General features: G+C 49.7%; 1 protein-coding gene and 1 non-coding gene across 2 annotated transcripts; both read right to left on the bottom strand.

The window, feature by feature from the left end:
- Positions 1-1880: 1880 nt before the first annotated feature.
- SERPING1 (serpin family G member 1) lies at positions 1881-14947 on the bottom strand. The gene is made up of 8 exons (XM_077863322.1): positions 14818-14947; positions 14069-14149; positions 12074-12506; positions 10182-10316; positions 7998-8201; positions 7667-7806; positions 3650-3869; positions 1881-2375 (listed from the first exon to the last, which is right to left on the bottom strand). The coding sequence occupies exons 2-8, from the start codon at positions 14123-14125 to the stop codon at positions 2122-2124; spliced, it is 1443 nt and encodes a 480-aa protein (XP_077719448.1). The 5' UTR covers positions 14126-14149; positions 14818-14947; the 3' UTR covers positions 1881-2121.
- On the bottom strand, positions 5936-6042 carry LOC144293535 (U6 spliceosomal RNA). Its single transcript, XR_013360744.1, has one exon. It is a non-coding gene; the product is annotated as a U6 spliceosomal RNA (small nuclear RNA).
- Positions 14948-17751: the final 2804 nt, after the last annotated feature.

Genomic DNA, 17751 nt, shown 5'->3' with positions numbered 1-17751 from the left:
TGAGCTCTCTGTGCCCAGACAGCTACAAGTCGTCTGAGCGACTCTTGTTTCATTCGCAGCCTTGGCTGGGGAGACTGAGCTGTAAGGAAGGCCTCTGCCCTGAGACCGGCTGTCCTGAGGTTTGGCCCCAGGGACCGTCTGCACATAAGGAGCCAGGCCTGACACAGTCTGAGAGCAGGAAACAGGAATAGGAGGTGAACCCAGGGCAGGGGCTAAGCCAGGAACACCCCTCATGTCTTCTTTCTGCCCCTCTAAGAAGTCCGACTCAATCAACAGAGTGTGCAACTTTTGACCTTGGTGTTTTGAGTTTGAGCCCCATGTTCGGTGTAGAGATTACTAAAAAAAATTATAATAAAAAAACTTTTAAAAAATACTTAAAAAATAAAATCTATCTTCCTATTTGTCCCATTAAGCTGTAGATTTTGAAGGTAGGATGTAGGGTCATCTTCACACTTCTGCTGCTTAGCATAGTGCCTGACACATCCGAGGTACTCAGGGAACAAATAAATGAGATATTTAATAAAAGTGGGGATTTTAAGACAGAAGGGCAGAGAGATAGAAGAGGGCAGGCGCTGAACTTCAGTCAGACACATGCTTTCACATCCCAGTTCTGCATTTCCTAACTGCGTGACTTTGAGCCAGACTTCTCCTTTCTGAGTTTTCCGTGGGACGCTGCGGTGGGGATTCAAGGTCTGTGAGGCTCCCAGCACGCTGCCCATGGAAGTTCCCAACAAAGTCCTTGACTGCTGTTACTGTCAGAGTCGCAGACAAGCAACGCGGGGACCGTGATAAATGCAGGGCATGGGGCGCCTGGGGGGTTCAGTCGGTTAGGTGTTGGACTCCTGGTTTTGGCTCAGGTCATGATCTCAGGGTTGCGAGATCGAGCCCCCAGTCAGGCTCCATGCTGGACATGGAGCTTCCTTAGGATTCTCTCCCTCTCCTCCTGCTGCCCCTCCCCTCTCCCCGACCTCGCAGGTAGCCCCCCCCCGCCCCATGGTGACCTCATCTGTAACTTTGTAGTGCCTTTCCACTCTAACTCTAGGTCCAGCCAGGTGACGTGCTCTGGCCAATGGGATGATGATATAAATGCAGGGCAGCCCGGGTGGCTCAGCGATTTAGAGCCTCCTTCAGCCCAGGGTGAGATCCTGGAGATGCAGGATCAAGTCCCACCTCGGGCTCCCTGCATGGAGCCTGCTTCTCCCCCTGCCTGTGTCTCTGTCTCTCTCTCTATGTCTCTCATGCATAAATAAATAAAATCTTAAAAATAAAATAAACTTGATGCAAGCCAAGGTGTGGAAAAGACTACTCCTTCCTGAGGCCTTTCCCAGAACTCTGCCATTACAGGGTAGTGGCTAGAAGGGTGCAGGAGAGACACAGAGGAGAGACACGGTGTCCCCCAGTTGAGGCCAATATAGATCAGTCGTCCCCCGACTATTACAGGTGCATGAGCAAACTCAGGGAAGATCAGCCAGGTGAAACCAGGTCAGCAAGACCACTCAGCCAATCCTGAGACTTCCACGAAATAACACAGGGTTGCTATGTTAAGCCACTGAGTTTGGAGTGACTTGTTACACAGCAATACTAGCTGACACAGGAGCCATGGTAGCCCTTGTTGTATAAAATTGAAAGGTAGATACAAGGGGTGCCTGGGTGGCTCAGATGGTTAAGTGCCTTCAGCTCAGATCATCATCCCAGGGTCCTGGGAGCAAGTCCTGTATTGGGCTCCCTGCTCAGCCAGGAGTCTTTCTCTCCCTCTGCTCCTCCTTCCTGCTCATTTTCTCTCTCTCTCTCTCTCTCTCATTTTCTCTCTCAAAAACAAACAAACAAACAAACAAACAAACACATAAAACACCAACAACAAAGGTAAATATGAGAAGAAGTCATGGTCTGTCAAGTTTTATTTGTAGAGGTTGGTTAACTTGAACCAGAGAAAGCTATAAAAAGTGCTTTGGGGAGCAACAGGGAAGGATGATAGAGGAAGGGCCTTCCCCAGACCCCAAGGGAGCCCTTCACATGGACAGCAGGGGACAGCCTGGGGCAGAGGTGGCTGGGGGCGAGTCCAGGCAGGCGGTAGCAGGGCTTGCGTGGTACGGCTTGCATTAGCCTGGTAGCCTAAGGGTCTCAGACCAGGGGGTCGTACACCCGCCCCATGAAGACAGGGAACCTGTGCTGCTGGTCCCAGAGCAGGAAGAGAAAGGGCTGCTGCACTTCAAAGATGACCAAGTTGCGGGCCACAGAAACCGCTGACGCTGCGGCCGCCTCCACCCCGGACTCCGTCAGCTCCAGCATGGTCTGGTGCTGCATCGCAGAAACCTGAAGATCTATGTCTTCGGTCAGCCCACACAGGTTGAGGTCATAAAGAAAGTCAAAGAATTCTAGAGCATAACCAGAGAAAAAAACAGTGAGTCGAAGGCCAGCAGGAGGGGCGCCTGACTAATGGCTCAGTCAGTAGAACACATGACTCTTGATCTCAGGGTTGTGAGCTAGAGCCCCACACTGGGTGGAGAGATTACAGGAAAGAAAGGAACAGAGGAAGGGGGGAGGGAGGGAGGGAGGAAGATCAGCTCGAAAGCCTTAGTTACTGGAGACATTTTTCCTAAATTTTCTGGGTTGGTCCCAAGTCCTACATTTCTCTTTGTCTTCCTCCCTTGCTTGTCACACCATCTATTGGGCCTTCTGGGACAGTTCACAGGATCCTCTATCAGTGGGCCCATCTTCATTCCAATCACCATCTTCTCTGAGGAGGTTGAGAGGCCTTGCCCAATCCCCCCAAAGAACCCTGAAAAATGACATCCTTGTTTCCAAGGACCTTAGAGGGGAGGTAATACATCATAAAGAGGTCACATGTTACCAAATGAGGTCATATACAAGGGTGTGATGTCATATACTAGGAAACAAGTTCACCTATTAGAAGGTCAAGTTCTGTAACAGAAAGTGAAGTGATCTTTCTGGACATGAGGTCAAAGATCAGGAAGTGAGGCCAATGGTTGGGTAATAGAGTCTCGGTTGCCTCCTCTACAGTCAGAAGCCTCCAGGCTCTATTATCCAGATCATTCTTGCATAGTCCCATGGGGTGGCTGAGTGTTATGAAAGGTCCCTACGGAAGAGGTGTCCACGACCCCCCTGGTCACCTGTCCCAGTATCTTTGTTGCAGTGACCCTGGTGGATAGTCGGGTTGGAGACTTGGGTTGATGTTTTGGCTCACTTCTAACTAGCTCAAGGGACCCTGGGTAAGTCAGGTAAACTATGACTTTCCATTTCCTCACTGAACCAATGGGATAATAGCATATGGCCCTCTAACTCACAGGACTGAGGAACAGACTGAGTCCAACTCTAGAGTACAACCCACATTTTAAGGACATCCCCAGGGGGTGCCTGGGGGGGTCAATTGGTTGAGCATCTGCCTTTGGCTCGGGTCATGATCTTCAGGGTCCTGGGATGGAGCCCTGCATCGGGCTCCCTGCTCAGCGGGGAGTCTGCTTCTTGTTCTCCCTCTGCCCATCCCCCATTCTCTGTCTCTTTCTCAAATAAATAAAATCTTAAAAGAAAAAAAATAACAAAAAAAAAAAGAAAAAAGAAAAAAGAAAAGGCCCTCCCCCTTACTCCCCACCCAATGGCCTAGGAGCAATCCTGAGCAGCCAAGGCTTACTTAGTTTCTCCATGACTGTCAGCATGTCCTGGTTGCTCTTCACTTTGATGCGAGGCAGCGTCAGGAGAGTGGGCTGGAACTTGGTCATCTCCAGTTTCTTCATGATGGCCTTGAAGACAATGGGGCTGAGAGCCTGCTCCAGGTCTTCGAGATAGTGTTTCGTGCTCTGGGGCACCATGATCACCAAGCTCAGATTGTGAGAGAGCTGCAGCTGCCCTACCTGCAGAACAAGAGATGCACCTTACCCGTCTTTCTACTCCAACTCTCCTGGATCCCACACCCTACATCCCAAGGCTCATCTTCAGGCTGCTGCCATACTGCGTGCAATTGCCACAAGCAGCAGCTGGACCTAGGCTCCCAAGCTTTGTGACAAAATGGCAATGCCAACTGGGTGAACAGTGCTGGTCTAACTCTGTGCTAGTGACATGCAGAGGAATGAGTATAGCTTTCTGGTCACACAGGCTGAGGACTACAACTTGACTCTATTGCTGACTAGCCATGTAATATAGACAAGTGATGTGATCTGAGCCCTGCTCCCTTCTCTTCCAGTGTGCAGTGCATAAAGAACGTGACGTGTATAATATACCACCAGAGTTATCAGATGTGTCCTTTTAAAGACTTTTAAAATATTTTAATTTGGGGGGCACCTGGGTGGCTCAGTCAGTTAAGCCTCTGCCTTTTGCTCAGGTCATGATCTAAGGGTCCTGTGATGGAGCCCTGAGTGGGGTTCTCTGCTCATTGGGGAGTCTGTCTCTCCCTCTGCTCCTCCCACTGCTTGTGCATTCAGGCTCACACTCTCTCTCAAGTAATCTTGAGTAAACTCTCAAGTAATCTCCACACCCAATGTGGGGTTCAAACCCACAATACCAAGATCAAGAGTTGCATGCTCTACTGACCAATCCAGCCAGGTGCCCCGGTCCTTTGAAAGATTTTTGATAAAAAAAAAAAAAGACTTTTGATGGCTCTTTACTGATTACAAGATTAAGTATAAGTCTTAGCATGGCATTTGAGACTGTAGACAAACTGATCCTAGCCTCCCTTTCAGGCCTGCCACTAAAAGGACTTCCAATTGGCAGTCAGACAGTAGTATGACACAAGTACAGGACCCATGCATTTAATATAAAGGGGTTCTCCACCCAGAGTGAATTTGCCCCCAGTGGACATTTGACAGTGTCTAGAGACATTCTGGTTGTCACAACTGGAGGAGAGGGGACTCACAGGGCTGCTGGTATCTAGTGGATAGAAGATAGGGATGATGCTAACCCCTACATCATGCCCAGGATAGTCCCCCTGACAAAGAGTTATCTAACCCCTAACTAACGGTAGAGAAACCATAGTGTAATAGGATGTAAAAGACTATCATTAAAATGGCACCACAGTTAGAATTGGGACAGGGATAAGAAGAAACTAGATTGCAAAATTCAACCGGGCAATAAAGAGATTAACGGAAATCAATCATTGTTGGAATATAAAATAATTGCCCAGAAGAAAATGGTTGTAAACCAATATTAACTGAAAAACATGGACAAAGAAAGGGTCTCTGTTGGCATAGGCACTGAATAGGGCAGACTCAGTGGGCAGGGTGTACCCTTTAGGTCCTGTGTACAGACGCTGAATCTCTGACCAAAGTATCACCATGCTGTGGTCTTGACTTTTCTTTTCTTTTCTTTTTTTAAGATTTTATTCATTCATTAGAGAGAGAGACAGAGACAGCATGAGCAGGGGGGAGGGGCAGAGGGAGAAGCAGACCCCCACTAAGCTGGGAGCCCAACGTGGGGCTCGATCCCCAGACCCGGAGATCATGACCTGAGCCGAAGGCAGATGCTTAACCATCTGAGCCACTCAGGCGACCCTGGTCTTGACTTTTTTTTTTTTTTTTTTTAATTTTTATTTATTTATGATAGTTACAGAGAGAGAGAGGGAGGCAGAGACACAGGCAGAGGGAGAAGCAGGCTCCATGCACCGGGAGCCCGACATGGGATTCGATCCCGGGTCTCCGGGATCACGCCCTGGGCCAAAGGCAGGCGCCAAACCGCTGCGCCACCCAGGGATCCCTGGTCTTGACTTTTCAAACCAGTACCCCTCCTATGCCGGAGTTGGTAAATCTAACCCCCTTAGCTGGGTAAGTGCTCTTAAGTCCCAGAAAGATTTAGAAATTAAATATGGATATGACAAAGTAAACCAACTCCACAGTATTAACATTAGGGTAAATTGAGGGTAATCTGTGCGTCCATTATTCAAAATAGTGCTTGCAATTTTTTATTTTTTTTTATTTTTTTATTTTTTTAAAATATGGAACGCTTCACGAATTTGCGTGTCATCCTTGCACAGGGGCCATGCTAATCTTCTCTGTATCGTTCCAATTTTAGTATATGTGCTGCCGAAGCGAGCACAGTGCTTGCAATTTTTAAGAGAGTCAGACATACTAGTTTTAGGCTTTGAAGTCAAGAGGTGTAGGATAATTAAATGTGAGAAGGATATTGAGGTGTTGGTGGAAAGCTGATTTGCGCTTCAAATTTAATTTTTATTTCACAGGGGGCTTTCAGTGCTTGGAAGATACAGCCAAACAGGGTTGTAACTCAGCCTTGACGGGTAGCTGACATGCTTGAAAAGAAAATCAAGTATATCAAATTTACACATGCCATTCTGGTTCTGTTAGCCATGAGTGGTTAACTACGTTAGATAGGCAGAGATGGGTGGGTGGAAAGGTGCACAAATAGTCAAGAATGGTCAGAGGTAGCCTCTTCTGTGAAGCCTTCCTGGCCATCCAGAAGTGGGTTGTACCCTTTACCACCCTCCAATGAATTCACTCATCTATTCAGCAAACATATAACGAGCACTTATTATATGTGGCATTGTTCTAGGCCCTGGGGACAGGAAACAGGGCAGGTAAGGTTTCTGGTCCCAAGGAGAGAGACAATATTTCAGAGAGACAAATAATATTGTAATAAAATTTGCAAATGAACCACCTAATTTCAGATAGTGACAGGTACCCTGGATATAATAAACCAGCGCAATGTTTCAGGATGAGGAGGCAGTTCCTTTAAGAAGGGGGAAGTTCTTGCCATTAAGGTGAGCTTTGAACTGATAGCTAGACATGCAGAAGGAATAAGTTACGTGAAAATTTGAGTGAAAAAGAGGGATCCCTGGGTGGCGCAGCGGTTTGGCGCCTGCCTTTGGCCCAGGGCGCGATCCTGGAGACCCGGGATCGAGTCCCACGTCAGGCTCCTGGTGCATGGAGCCTGCATGGAGCCTGCTTCTCCTTCTGCCTGTGTCTCTGCCTCTCTCTCTCTATGTGACTATCATAAATAAATAAAAATTTAAAAAAAAAAAAAGAAAATTTGAGTGAAAAAGGGTCAAAGCAGAGGGAAAAGTTAGGGAAAGTTCCCAAGGTGGAAACAAGCCTGGCACTAAGTCACCGGGTATTCTCTCATTGTATTCTATTTCATAAATCTGTGTCTTGCTGTCCTAACAAGGCAGAAATAGCTAGAAATAATTAGAATCTTCTGGGATCCATATATAATCTTCCCTCCTTCCCATCCATTGAAATTCTACTGTTCAATTTTTGCAAAGGTATGTAAGCCGTTTAACACATGCACACCTGTGCACCTACCCCACCTACGCACACGTTTATACCTACCCGGACATGTGTACACCTACATATGCATGCTTTACACAGGCACACATGTACACACAGGACTTACTAAGTCACCAGGAGGTTGTCTCACCACCAGGCTGACGGGAAAGAGATACCTATGAACAGACTCACGTTTTGCCATTCGATGCAGTAGAGACGAAGAAACTTTAGGATCCCGCTTCCCAGCCTAAAATAAACAATGCCTGCCTCGGCCAAGCTACAGAGGGGAAAAGCAGAAAAGACAGGGTAGAAATACAGATGGAAGGAGTGGAAACGATGAATTCATAAGGGTCCGCCCCACATTGATGGGGCCATAGCAGAAAAGACATCGGGACCCACCAGAGCCTCAGAAACAAGAATGGGAAGGACCGAGAACATACCTTGGCCTTCAAAGTTGAGTCAGTGAAATGGGCCACAGGGTATTTCTTGCTGTTCATCATGAACGCTTTTATCACAGAGGATTTGAGGTAAAAGGGCTCCAGAGAGGTTCTTTTTGGATCAAATGTTGTCTTCCACTTGGCTAGAGGGAAGAGGAAGGAGGGTTACTCTAACACAGGCAGGAGAGGATGAAGAGGAGTTAAAGCCCAGTTGGCGAGGGTGGGACGGGCACAATGGGATCCAGCTGTGGAACCTGGGGCTGCATGGGCTTCGAGGCCAGGAAGAGAGAAAGGACACGGGATGGAAAGACCTCTGGGTCCAGGGCTCCCTTACCACTCAGGTAGACAGCATTGAGGAGGACAAGGCGGGTGTCCGAGGGCAGACTTTCCAGCAGTTCTGTGATCTTGTGGTTGGTCTTCTCTGCCACCCAGGTGTTGATCAGCTCCACGTTGACATTGCTGTCATTTCCCAGGACTCTGGGGCTGCTGCCATACAGGCTCTGAGAGGCATTCACAAAGGTGTCCCTTATGGGTAGGTCTGGAGGATGGGGGGCAGGTGGAGAGAGGGAGGCATCAGTCCCCTGAACATCCTCTCCCTTCTAGGGAGGCTTCGGGAGGGAGCATGTTTCCTACTGCTTTGGGCTTGCTGGGGCAAGCATAGCAGGTTGGAGACAGGGCCCAGCCCACTCCTCTTACAGATATGGCAATTGAGGCCCCTAGGAGGACGCCTGCTAGGCCCTGGCTACCTCTCCTTGCCATGCACCTGTGGCTTGGCGAAATAACTAACTTCCATTTGCCAGGGTTTTCCCTTGGTTCTTCCCTTAATTCAGCAGGGAACCCACTCTGCTTCTCGGCTTCGGTGGAAGTTCATGGCAAAACTTCCTGGATTTTGTTCTCCAAAGGTCAAGTCCACTAAAGAAAACAGTGTTTGAAAGAGAAAATTTTTTCCTGGATTAAATAGATAATATTGAATGCAGTTGTATTTTCTACCAATCTAGCAAGACTGACGATTAAGTTGATGGATAGCAAATAAGTACACATGGTGTTTCTTGAACACCTTCAACAAAGATTGTTCTCATCTTTAAAAAAGAGGGTATTTCTTTCTTTTCTTTTTTTTTTTTTAAGAGAATGGGCTGATAGGTGAGTTTCCTTTCTTTGTTTCTTCTTCTTCTTCCCTGTATTTTCTGTTTTCTACAATGAATGAATATCGTTTTTATAGATTAAAAAAAATGGGAAAAAATTTTTTCCCTTTAAAGGAAGGGGACTGGGATCCCTGGGTTGCTCAGTGGTTTGGCACCTGCCTTTGGCCTAGGGCGTGATCTTGGGGTCCCAGGATCGAGTCCCGCATCGGGCTCCCTGCATGGAGCCTGCTTCTCCCTCTGCCTGTGTTTCTGCCTCTCTCTGTGTGTCTCTCATGAATAAATAAATAAATAAATAAATAAATAAATAAATAAATCTTAAAAAAAAATAAAGGAAGGGGGCAGACTAGATCTGTCACTCTCAAGGCTTTTTAAGGAACTGAACTATCCTGAAACAGTCACATCTGAAGCCCACAATTAAAAGGGCTCTGGTTGGGGCACCTGGGTGGCTCAGTGGTTGAGCATCTGCCTTCAGCTCAGGTTGTGATCCCGGGGTCCGAGGATTGGGTCCTGCACTGGGTTCCCCGCAGGGAGTCTGCTTCTCCCTGTGCCTGTGTCTCTGTCTCTCTCTGTGTCTCTCATGAATAAATAAATAAAATCTTTAAAGAAATAAAATAAAATGGTTCTTGTTGAGGCTGGGTGAGGGCTCAGAGGCCAGCTGGCTCCATTTGCTTCCCAGAGGAGTGGGAACCCCATACCCCACTCAACCTCCCTGATCCCTCTCCACTCCCACCATGACTCCTGAAGCAGCTCAGCAGAAACCCAGGTCTCTGGGGAAGAAAATTTGAAAATTATGGTATCAAGTCATTTTGGAAGCTTATTCATCTTATTACATATTCAATAATGCAACATTTGTAAATGACCGCAAATTCATAGAACACAAAAGTACAAAAAACTAGATGTCTCAAGACTCCCCTGGCCCAGATGAACATTGTTTCTCTTGAGCTCTCTGGTACTGTCTATGAATAAATGCAGAAGGACATTCTTATTCTAACCAGAGCTAATGAATGGAAATGACTTGCCCAAGGTCTCACCAGGAGACCCATTGTCCAAGGTCTCACCAGGAGGCCCATTGCCCAAGGTCTCACCAGGAGGCCCATTGCCCAAGGTCTCACCAGGAGGCCCATTGCCCAAGGTCTCACCAGGAGGCCCATTGCCAAAGGTCTCACTAGGAGACCCATTGCCCAAGGTCTCACCAGGAGATCCATCCAGCTCCTGAAGCCAAAGGACATTCCTGCTGAGGCCTTTACCTACTCTGCAGCCCATCCCTAACCTGTAGCTCTAACATTCCCTCTGTCCTCTTTGCCCAGGGTCGAGTCTGCCCCAGAACTCTCTCAGAATGCTGCTCGGCAGCTGCTGCTCTTTCTCGGGGCACTCACCTGGGCTGTGGAAGATCTGAGAGACTGATGTGAAGCCTTTGGATGTGAAGGCCTTCAGGGCCTGGTGGACACAGGCAAAGTCCTCGGGGTAGGAGAGGAGGTTCTCCAGGTTTCTCTTGGTGTTCTCCCCGGCCCCTGCAACAAAGGGCAGAAATAGGGAAAAACTGTAGGATCGAGATGGGGGGCCTGCCATTCAGGACTAGGATTGAGGGACCAGGCTGGAATTTGGGAGGTCGTTTCCTGCTATGGAGGGGATCACAAATCAACAGAGCAGGGATGACTGCTTCTGAAGACCATCCATAGGTCAGAATGAAAGGGGTGGGGCAATTAGGAATCATCACAGTTAGGTTTTTCCAGGGCTTTGAATCCTCTTCTCCACTTTCTACCTAATTTTAACCCCACACAGCACTGAAAGCCCAGTCCAATCACTGCCTATTGCACATGAATGATGATTTGGCTGGTTTGGGTGTATGAAGGTTTAACCTTCTAGGCAGGACACTAGCTCACTTTTAAAAGTAGAAATCAGAGGATCATAAAGAGGAGAGATGTTCAATACCCTTTTCGTTATTCATTATTAAATATTTATTGTGCACATATTCCCTGCAGTAAGAGATAAAATGTATGGAGCACTTACTGGGTTCCAGGCATCACATACTGACTCCCATATTAGCTCACTGAATCTCCACAATAATCCTTTCACATCAGGGTCATTACTCTCCCTACTCACAGATGAGGAAACTGAAGTTTAAGGGATTAAGCAATCTGGTGCCTGGGTGACTTGGTCTGGGTCTGTTAAGTAAGCATCTGCCTTGGGCTCAGGTCATGATCATGGGGTCCTGGGATCGAGTCCCACATCGGGCTCCCCTGCCCCACGGGGAGTCTGCTTCTCCCTCTCCCTCTGCCTCTGCCTGCCACTCCTTCTGCTTGTGCACTCTCCCTCCCTCTCTCTCTCTCTCTCTCAAGGAAATAAATAAAATCTTATATAAAAAAAGAGAGAGACAGATTAAGTGATCCACTTTACTCAAGACCACAGATTTAGGCAGAAAAGGGAGAGAAGACTCAAGCCATAGATTCTGGGCAATAGGGATCCCTGGGTGGCGCAGCGGTCTGGCGCCTGCCTTTGGCCCAGGGCGTGATCCTGGAGACCCGGGATTGAATCCCACGTTGGGCTCCCGGTGCATGGAGCCTGCTTCTCCCTCTGCCTGTGTCTCTGCCTCTCTCTCTCTCTGTGTGACTATCATAGATAAATAAAAATTAAAAAAAAAAAAAAAGATTCTGGGCAATAAAGAAATCTGCCAAAGCCAATCAACTGAAATGTGTCTCCCAGCGGACATCTGGCAGTTTTGGTTGTCCTAACTGGGGAGTGTACATAGCTGTATACCCCATGGGACTTAACAATATCTCTCGGGAAGGCAAGGGACTAACGTGTTTTGACCTCCCTCTAAGCCAGCCACCAAGCTCTCTGCTTTCTTTTTTAAAGTAAGTACAACTATCTCCATTTCTCATGTGAGGACTCAGGCTCAGAGGAGTTGAGTAACCTGCCAATGTCCCACAGCCAGTAAACAGGATTAGCATGATTCTACTCTATGTCTATCGCTCATGGTTTCATTTTCCTTGTTGCCTTACCCTGAGACATGGCTGGGGACTGAGAACCTGTTTTATATATTCCTGCTTAGTCCATGGGGTTTTATAAGCAATAGTGTGTGTTAAATCACTGTTAAATGAAGGAATAAAAAAAAAAAAAAAATGAAGGAATAAATGAATGCTCACCCTCCCCCTAGACATAACCCAGTTTTATAGCCTTTCCCCAAGGCATGGCTTTGCAGCCAGATGGGTTGGGGACCCTTACAGGAGGGTCCAACATACAACTTGGAGAGGACTTAGGTTCTTACCAAGCAGGACCTGGGTCAGGAGGCTGGCAATGCTGAATGGAGAAAAGGCCATGTTGGTCTCCACCTTCTTCACTGCTGAGAAGGCATGGTAGAGCTTCAGAGAGAAGGCTATCAAGGCCTCACTCAACTCGGACTCTGCCCAGTGACTCTCCGCGTCAGAGCAGGAAGTGGCAGGCCCTGGGCAGAATGGCTCAGTAGTGGGCTGGGTGGGTTGAACAGTGGACCCGATGAAAGGCTGAGTAGTGGGTTCAAGAGTGGTATTGGCTGTTACGATGGTTGAGCTGATATTCAACAAGGTAGAAGAGTCCACGGTGTGTTGAGTGGATACATTCTTGGTGATCGCTCCCTCCGAGATGTGTCCTTCGCTTCCCCCTTGCCAGCTCTCTGCCATGGAGTTGGGGCTAGTAACATTCAGATCTGAGGAGGCTCTAACCTGTGGTTCAAGAACCTGAGTTTCACTTTTCCTACTATGAGGCACAGCTCCCCCCTCAAACACTCACAGCAGGAAGGGAAGGTGGGGATGTGGAAGATGTCCTGGACCGGAGAATGATTCCTAGGAAAGCCTGGTGGGCAAGAGGCCTGCCTTGGAGCTGCCACCACTACGTCCTCCAGAGGAGGGGCAGTGCAGGAGCTGGTGGTGGTGGAGACAGGATAGTCTCCACAGAGGTAAGGAGCTAGGACTCTGTTATCTCCGAGGAATTGATCCCACAAGGGAAGCTGTTTCCAAAACTTTGGAGCTGAGGGTCAATGGCCGTTTATCCATGTTCTTGCAATTCTTTAAGTATCTGCCTGTCTTGGTTCACCTGCCAGGCCAGTACGGAGATATTCGAGCTTGTGACCTCTGTGTGAGAAGTGGCTTTTCCGATTGCGGGCTGCAAGCCATCAGCGTTCCAAAAGACAGGAAGGAAGGGAGCAAGGAAGGAAGGAAGAAAGGAGAGAAAGAGGAAAGAAAGGAAGGGGGGAGGGAGGAAAGAAGGGAGGGAGGAAGAAATAGTACAGACCAGTGGCTCTCAATCAGAGACCACTTTAATCCCTGGGGATTTTGGCAATGTCTGGAGACATTTTTGGTTATCATAGGGCAGGGAAAGGGATTGGGAAATAGGGTGGAGATGGTACTGGCATTCAATGGGTAGGAACCAGGATACTGCAAAATATCCTACAATGTCCCGGCTAGCCCCTCACAACGAATTAGCCAGCCCCAAATGTCTTGGCTTCTGGGTTGAGAAAGCACATATTATCCCATGTCAGGGATCCCTGGGTGGCGCAGCGGTTTAGCGCCTGCCTTTGGTCCAGGGCATGATCCTGGAGACCCGGGATCTAATCCCACGTCACGCTCCTGGTGTATGGAGCCTGCTTCTCCCTCTGTCTGTGTCTCTGCCTCTCTCTCTCTGTGTGACTATCATTAAAAAAAAAAAAAAAAAATTATCCCATGTCAGTGATAAAAGAAACTGATGCTGAGATATTCAGGAACTGGCCCAGGGCCTCACTGAAGCTGGTGACTCGACTCGTGATTCTAGATCCCCTGCTCAACCCCGCAGAGCCCCTGACTGCCTAGGGCACCCCCGATGCCACCTCCACAGACTCTGTGAACAGACACGCCAAAGCAGGCGCCACCTTCGAGCCTCCCATGCGGCTGGCACCCGCGGCTGCGATGGGCCCCACCCGGACCCAGGGGTCTCTGCTCCCTCTCCTGGCGGTGGGGCAGGAGCAGCCCGGGCAGGTCCTGTGTCTCCAGCACCGCCCCCCTCCCAGCTCAGCCACGAAAACTCCTTGTCTTTGCAGAACACAAAGTACTGCCCATCTCCGGCCCTCTCTAGCCTTCCACCCTACAGACCGGCACCTCTCAAGGCCACCCCACCCCGCTCGCCGGCGCCTCGCTCTCTCCGGACCCCGGGGCCAGGACCACACTTGCTGGTGCCAAGAGGAGCTCTCCTCGTTCGGCAGGCCCAGAACGGTTCATCTTCAGCTCCTCGCCCCCTCGAAGGGGCCACTCACCCCAGCCAGCAGCAGCAGCAGCAGCGACAGGGTCAGCGGGGTCAGCCTGGAGGCCATCTGGGCGGTGGCGTCGGCCCGGACCTGCGGAGACAGCCAGCGCTGCAGTGCGTGCCGACCCCGGTCCCCCCGCGCCGTCCCCCCAGCCCACCACCCCGGCCCCCCGCCGTCCCCCCAGCCCACCACCCCGGACCCCCCCTCCCCCTCCTCCCGCCCACCACCCCGGGGGCCCCTCCCCCTCCCCCCCCCGCCCACCACCCCGGGGGCCCCCTCCTCCCGCCCACCACCCCGGGGCCCCCTCCCCCTCCCCCCGCCCACCACCCCGGACCCGCCCCCATTCCGTTCCAGGCCGCGGTCCCCCGGCGCGAATTCCCGCCCCCCCGCCCCCAGCCACCTTCCCTCAGGCTCCTCCCCCTGTTTTGTTTTCCCCAAACCGCTTCCCTTTCCCGGCACCCGCTGCCCTTCCTTCCCCCTCCCAGCCCAGTCCATCCATCTGTTCCCCCGGAGGGTCCTGCTCCAGCCTAACGAGGCCGCCGCGAGGCAGGGGGAGCAGGGGACGGCCAGGGGGCTGCGCACCGCAGCTCAGGCGACACCCCGGGGAGGGGGCACGGGCGGGGGGGCGCTGAAGTCTACAGCGCGAGCTAGCCAGTGGAGACGTCAGAGATAAAGAGGGGGCAGGAAACGGGGGAGGGAAAGAAGGAGCTGGAGACACCCCACTCCCCAAACCCCCGCCCCCACCCCCGTCACCAAACCTGCTCCAAACTCCTGGTCCCTGGGCAGCTCCAGCGCAGACTGAGTGCAGTCCCACAAGGTCAGGGAGGTGGGGTGCGGAGGGGGGGCCGGTCTTGGCTATTGGCTGGCCCAGGACACTGCCCAGTTACAAATTAAGGATGATTGATCGCTGGTGTGAGTTCCCGTAAACCGGGATGGGACGGACCACTCGGTGGGGCTCTGGGTGCGGGGCCAGAATTCTGCCCCAAGCCCCTTGGGGGCCAGGGGTGGGGAAGCTTGGTCCTGATAAAAGCCGCAGAGACCCAAACTGTGCTCCAGGGTTGACAAGCAACCAGCTTTTTGGGAATCACTCAGCTTATCTCATCCTCAAAGTGACTCTTTGGAAACAGGTCCCATTGTGCCCATTTGAGAGTTAAAATACCCGAGCCTTAGAGCAGTTAAAAGTCTGGCTGGTGATCACCCTCACTTGGAAAACAGCTGGACTCTGAACGAAATCCCCTGAAGTCCTACCGGCCACCTGCTCTCTTCTGTGCTGTGTGGGTGTTCTGCTTCTCCTGTTGGAGACCTGGAACCAGTGGTTCTTCCCTTGTAAAGCAGACAAGGAATTTGAGGCACCCAGCCCAGCAAGCATTACATAAAAAACTAACAGTTGGGGCAGATGCCTTGTGGGGTGTGGAGGGGGATAGTCGCTGGAACCCAGCAGACGTGGCTTCCAGGCCTGCCTGGCTGGATGGGTGACCCTAATTGTTTCCCCCTTTAGCACCTAACTCTCTTCTCAGGGTTGCCAGATAAAATACAGGAAGCCCAGTTAAATTTGAATTTCCGATAAACGACAACAAAAAAATTATTTGGAAGGATGTCGCATGTAATACTGGAACACACTATAAAATTTTTTTGGTCATTTATCTGAAATTCAAAATTAACTGGGCATTCTGTATCTTCTCTGCTAAATCTGGCTACCCTGCCTCCTTTGCAAAATGAGGAGGTCTTTCATGACTTAATATAGCTCTGAAGTTCTATGCCCATCTCACGACTGGACGGGTCCTGTTTGGAACAGTCAGGAAAGTTGGCTGCTAGCTTCAGAACTATCTTAAGGGACTGACCAAGGACAGAGTGGGAGAAAATTTGTGCGTCTCCTTGGGGGTCATTGGAAAAGATCCATAGAGACTCTGCACCCGCTTTGCAAGGGCTTTGCAAGTGCTCCATTCCTCACGCCCACTTGGAAACCTTCTGAGTCTTGGGAAAGCTCCTTCCCCACAGGGGCATACACAATGCCACTTCCCCATCCCCAGGCCTAAGCTGGGGGCCTGGAAGGCACACTGAGCTTGAGGCTTCTGGGAAATGGGTCAGTCAAACAAAAAGAAGGTGGTGGAAGGCAATCTCATTCATCCTGGTTAATTCTCATGACGTCTATGAAATGGGCACTAATATAAATCTCCTCTTAAAAAAATAGAGAGACTTAAAGAAATTGTTATTTTTATTATTTTTATTTTTTGACTTAAAGAAATTAACTGATATACCCAACACCACATAACAAGTCAGTGACAAGCCAGGATGTGGATCAAGCTAAAATCCTGTATGAACCCCCATAAATGACTGGTAGACACCACAGGCTAACCGGAAGCAGCTACCAGAGAGAACATCCTGTGCCCAGCGGCAGGAGTATGGTGGTCTGTGGACCAGTCTAGGCTCATGGTGGACAAGGCCCAATAGAGAGGTTTGCCCAGCCTGTGGGTCTACCTCCTTCAGCCACCTTAGCTCTTTGGCCACTCTGGACGTTTAGAGGGTGTCTCTTTCTGCTTTGCAGAGACTCTCCTGTCTGGTGAAGCTGGTACTGCAGCTGAAGCTCTCCCCTGGCTGCGGACATTAGCATTTTTCCCCAACACGAATGGCCTGAGGTTGACTTAATTATGAGGTTTGCAGAATTTCTCACTAGTATGTGTGTTCAGATAGTCAATCGATTTAGGATTATGAATTAAGCCCTTCCCTCAACCCTTGGGGCAGGTCTAGGGTTTCTCTGCCACGAGAACCTTCTCTTCTAGTGGAGACCTCTTTCCCCATGTGAGATGTATCCATGGCTTCCGCCACTGTGGGTTTCCTGGACAAGGTCCAAGTTCTCATTAAAGCTTTCTCTACTGAGAACATTCTATCAGGCTTTGAGCCTTTTTCATCAGGTTGGTCCTCAGGTAGCACAAGTACAAGTTCCTATGTGGGTGAACTCCTTCTCAAGATCTATACACCTGTAGTTTCTCCTCTGAAGGAAAGTGACCCAAAACTTGGAAATAGGGCAGAAGAATCAGGGTCATTTTATTCTCAGAATGTAGAGAATTGTTCGAGGGACTATTTACTCCGTTCTCCCATAGACAGCTAGTACCACTCTAGATGCAGAGAAAAGTGAATTGATTACGTACAGAGAATGCGCTGGGCATTAGGGCTCCAGCCTCTCTTCACAACATTGGCTGAGAAATACTATTGGAGGGGAATAAGATTTGCTTTGACTTCTTATTTACTACGGATCAGGGCCCAGAGTCTGTAATGTCAGATGCTGACCCGCCAAAATGGATAAGATGCAAATGTTTTCTGTGTGGCATTGATGAAAGTAAAATAGAAACATTTGGAAGAGCAATAACGACAACCCCAAAGGTTGTGGTCTTCTTGCATTGTAAGGCAGTAGCCAGTTCTATTGCTAACTTAGCCGTATTCTTCCAGAATTCTCTTTTTCACTGAGCACGTGCACACACGCACACACACACAGTTTCTTGCATCTTTTTTTTTTTTTTTAAGATTTATTTATTTGAGAGATGGAGAGAAGGAGTGGGGGGCGGGCAGAGGAAGAGGGAGAAGCAGACTTCCCGCTGAGCAAGGAGATCATGACCTGAGCTGAACACAGACACTCAACTGACTGAGCCACTCAGCCACCTGACTGGTGCCTGTTGCATCCTTCTTTGAACCAC

Source organism: Canis aureus, chromosome 21 (genome assembly GCF_053574225.1).
Source record: "Canis aureus isolate CA01 chromosome 21, VMU_Caureus_v.1.0, whole genome shotgun sequence".
NCBI lineage: Eukaryota > Metazoa > Chordata > Mammalia > Carnivora > Canidae > Canis > Canis aureus.
The sequence above is the reverse complement of the archived record's forward strand: the minus strand, read 5'-3'. Positions and strand labels throughout refer to the sequence as shown.

What these genes read in the sequence shown, in the direction of transcription:
- SERPING1 (XM_077863322.1), bottom strand. Translation starts at nt 14,125, where the DNA reads ATGGCCTCCAGGCTGACCCCGCTGACCCTGTCGCTGCTGCTGCTGCTG. An exon ending in TGCTGCTGCTGCTGGCTGGG is followed by an intron (nt 12,507 to 14,068) that starts GTGAGTGGCCCC and finishes CTTGAACCACAG; the next exon opens with GTTAGAGCCTCCTCAGATCT. An exon ending in CAATGCTGTCTACCTGAGTG is followed by an intron (nt 7,807 to 7,997) that starts GTAAGGGAGCCC and finishes TCTTCCCTCTAG; the next exon opens with CCAAGTGGAAGACAACATTT.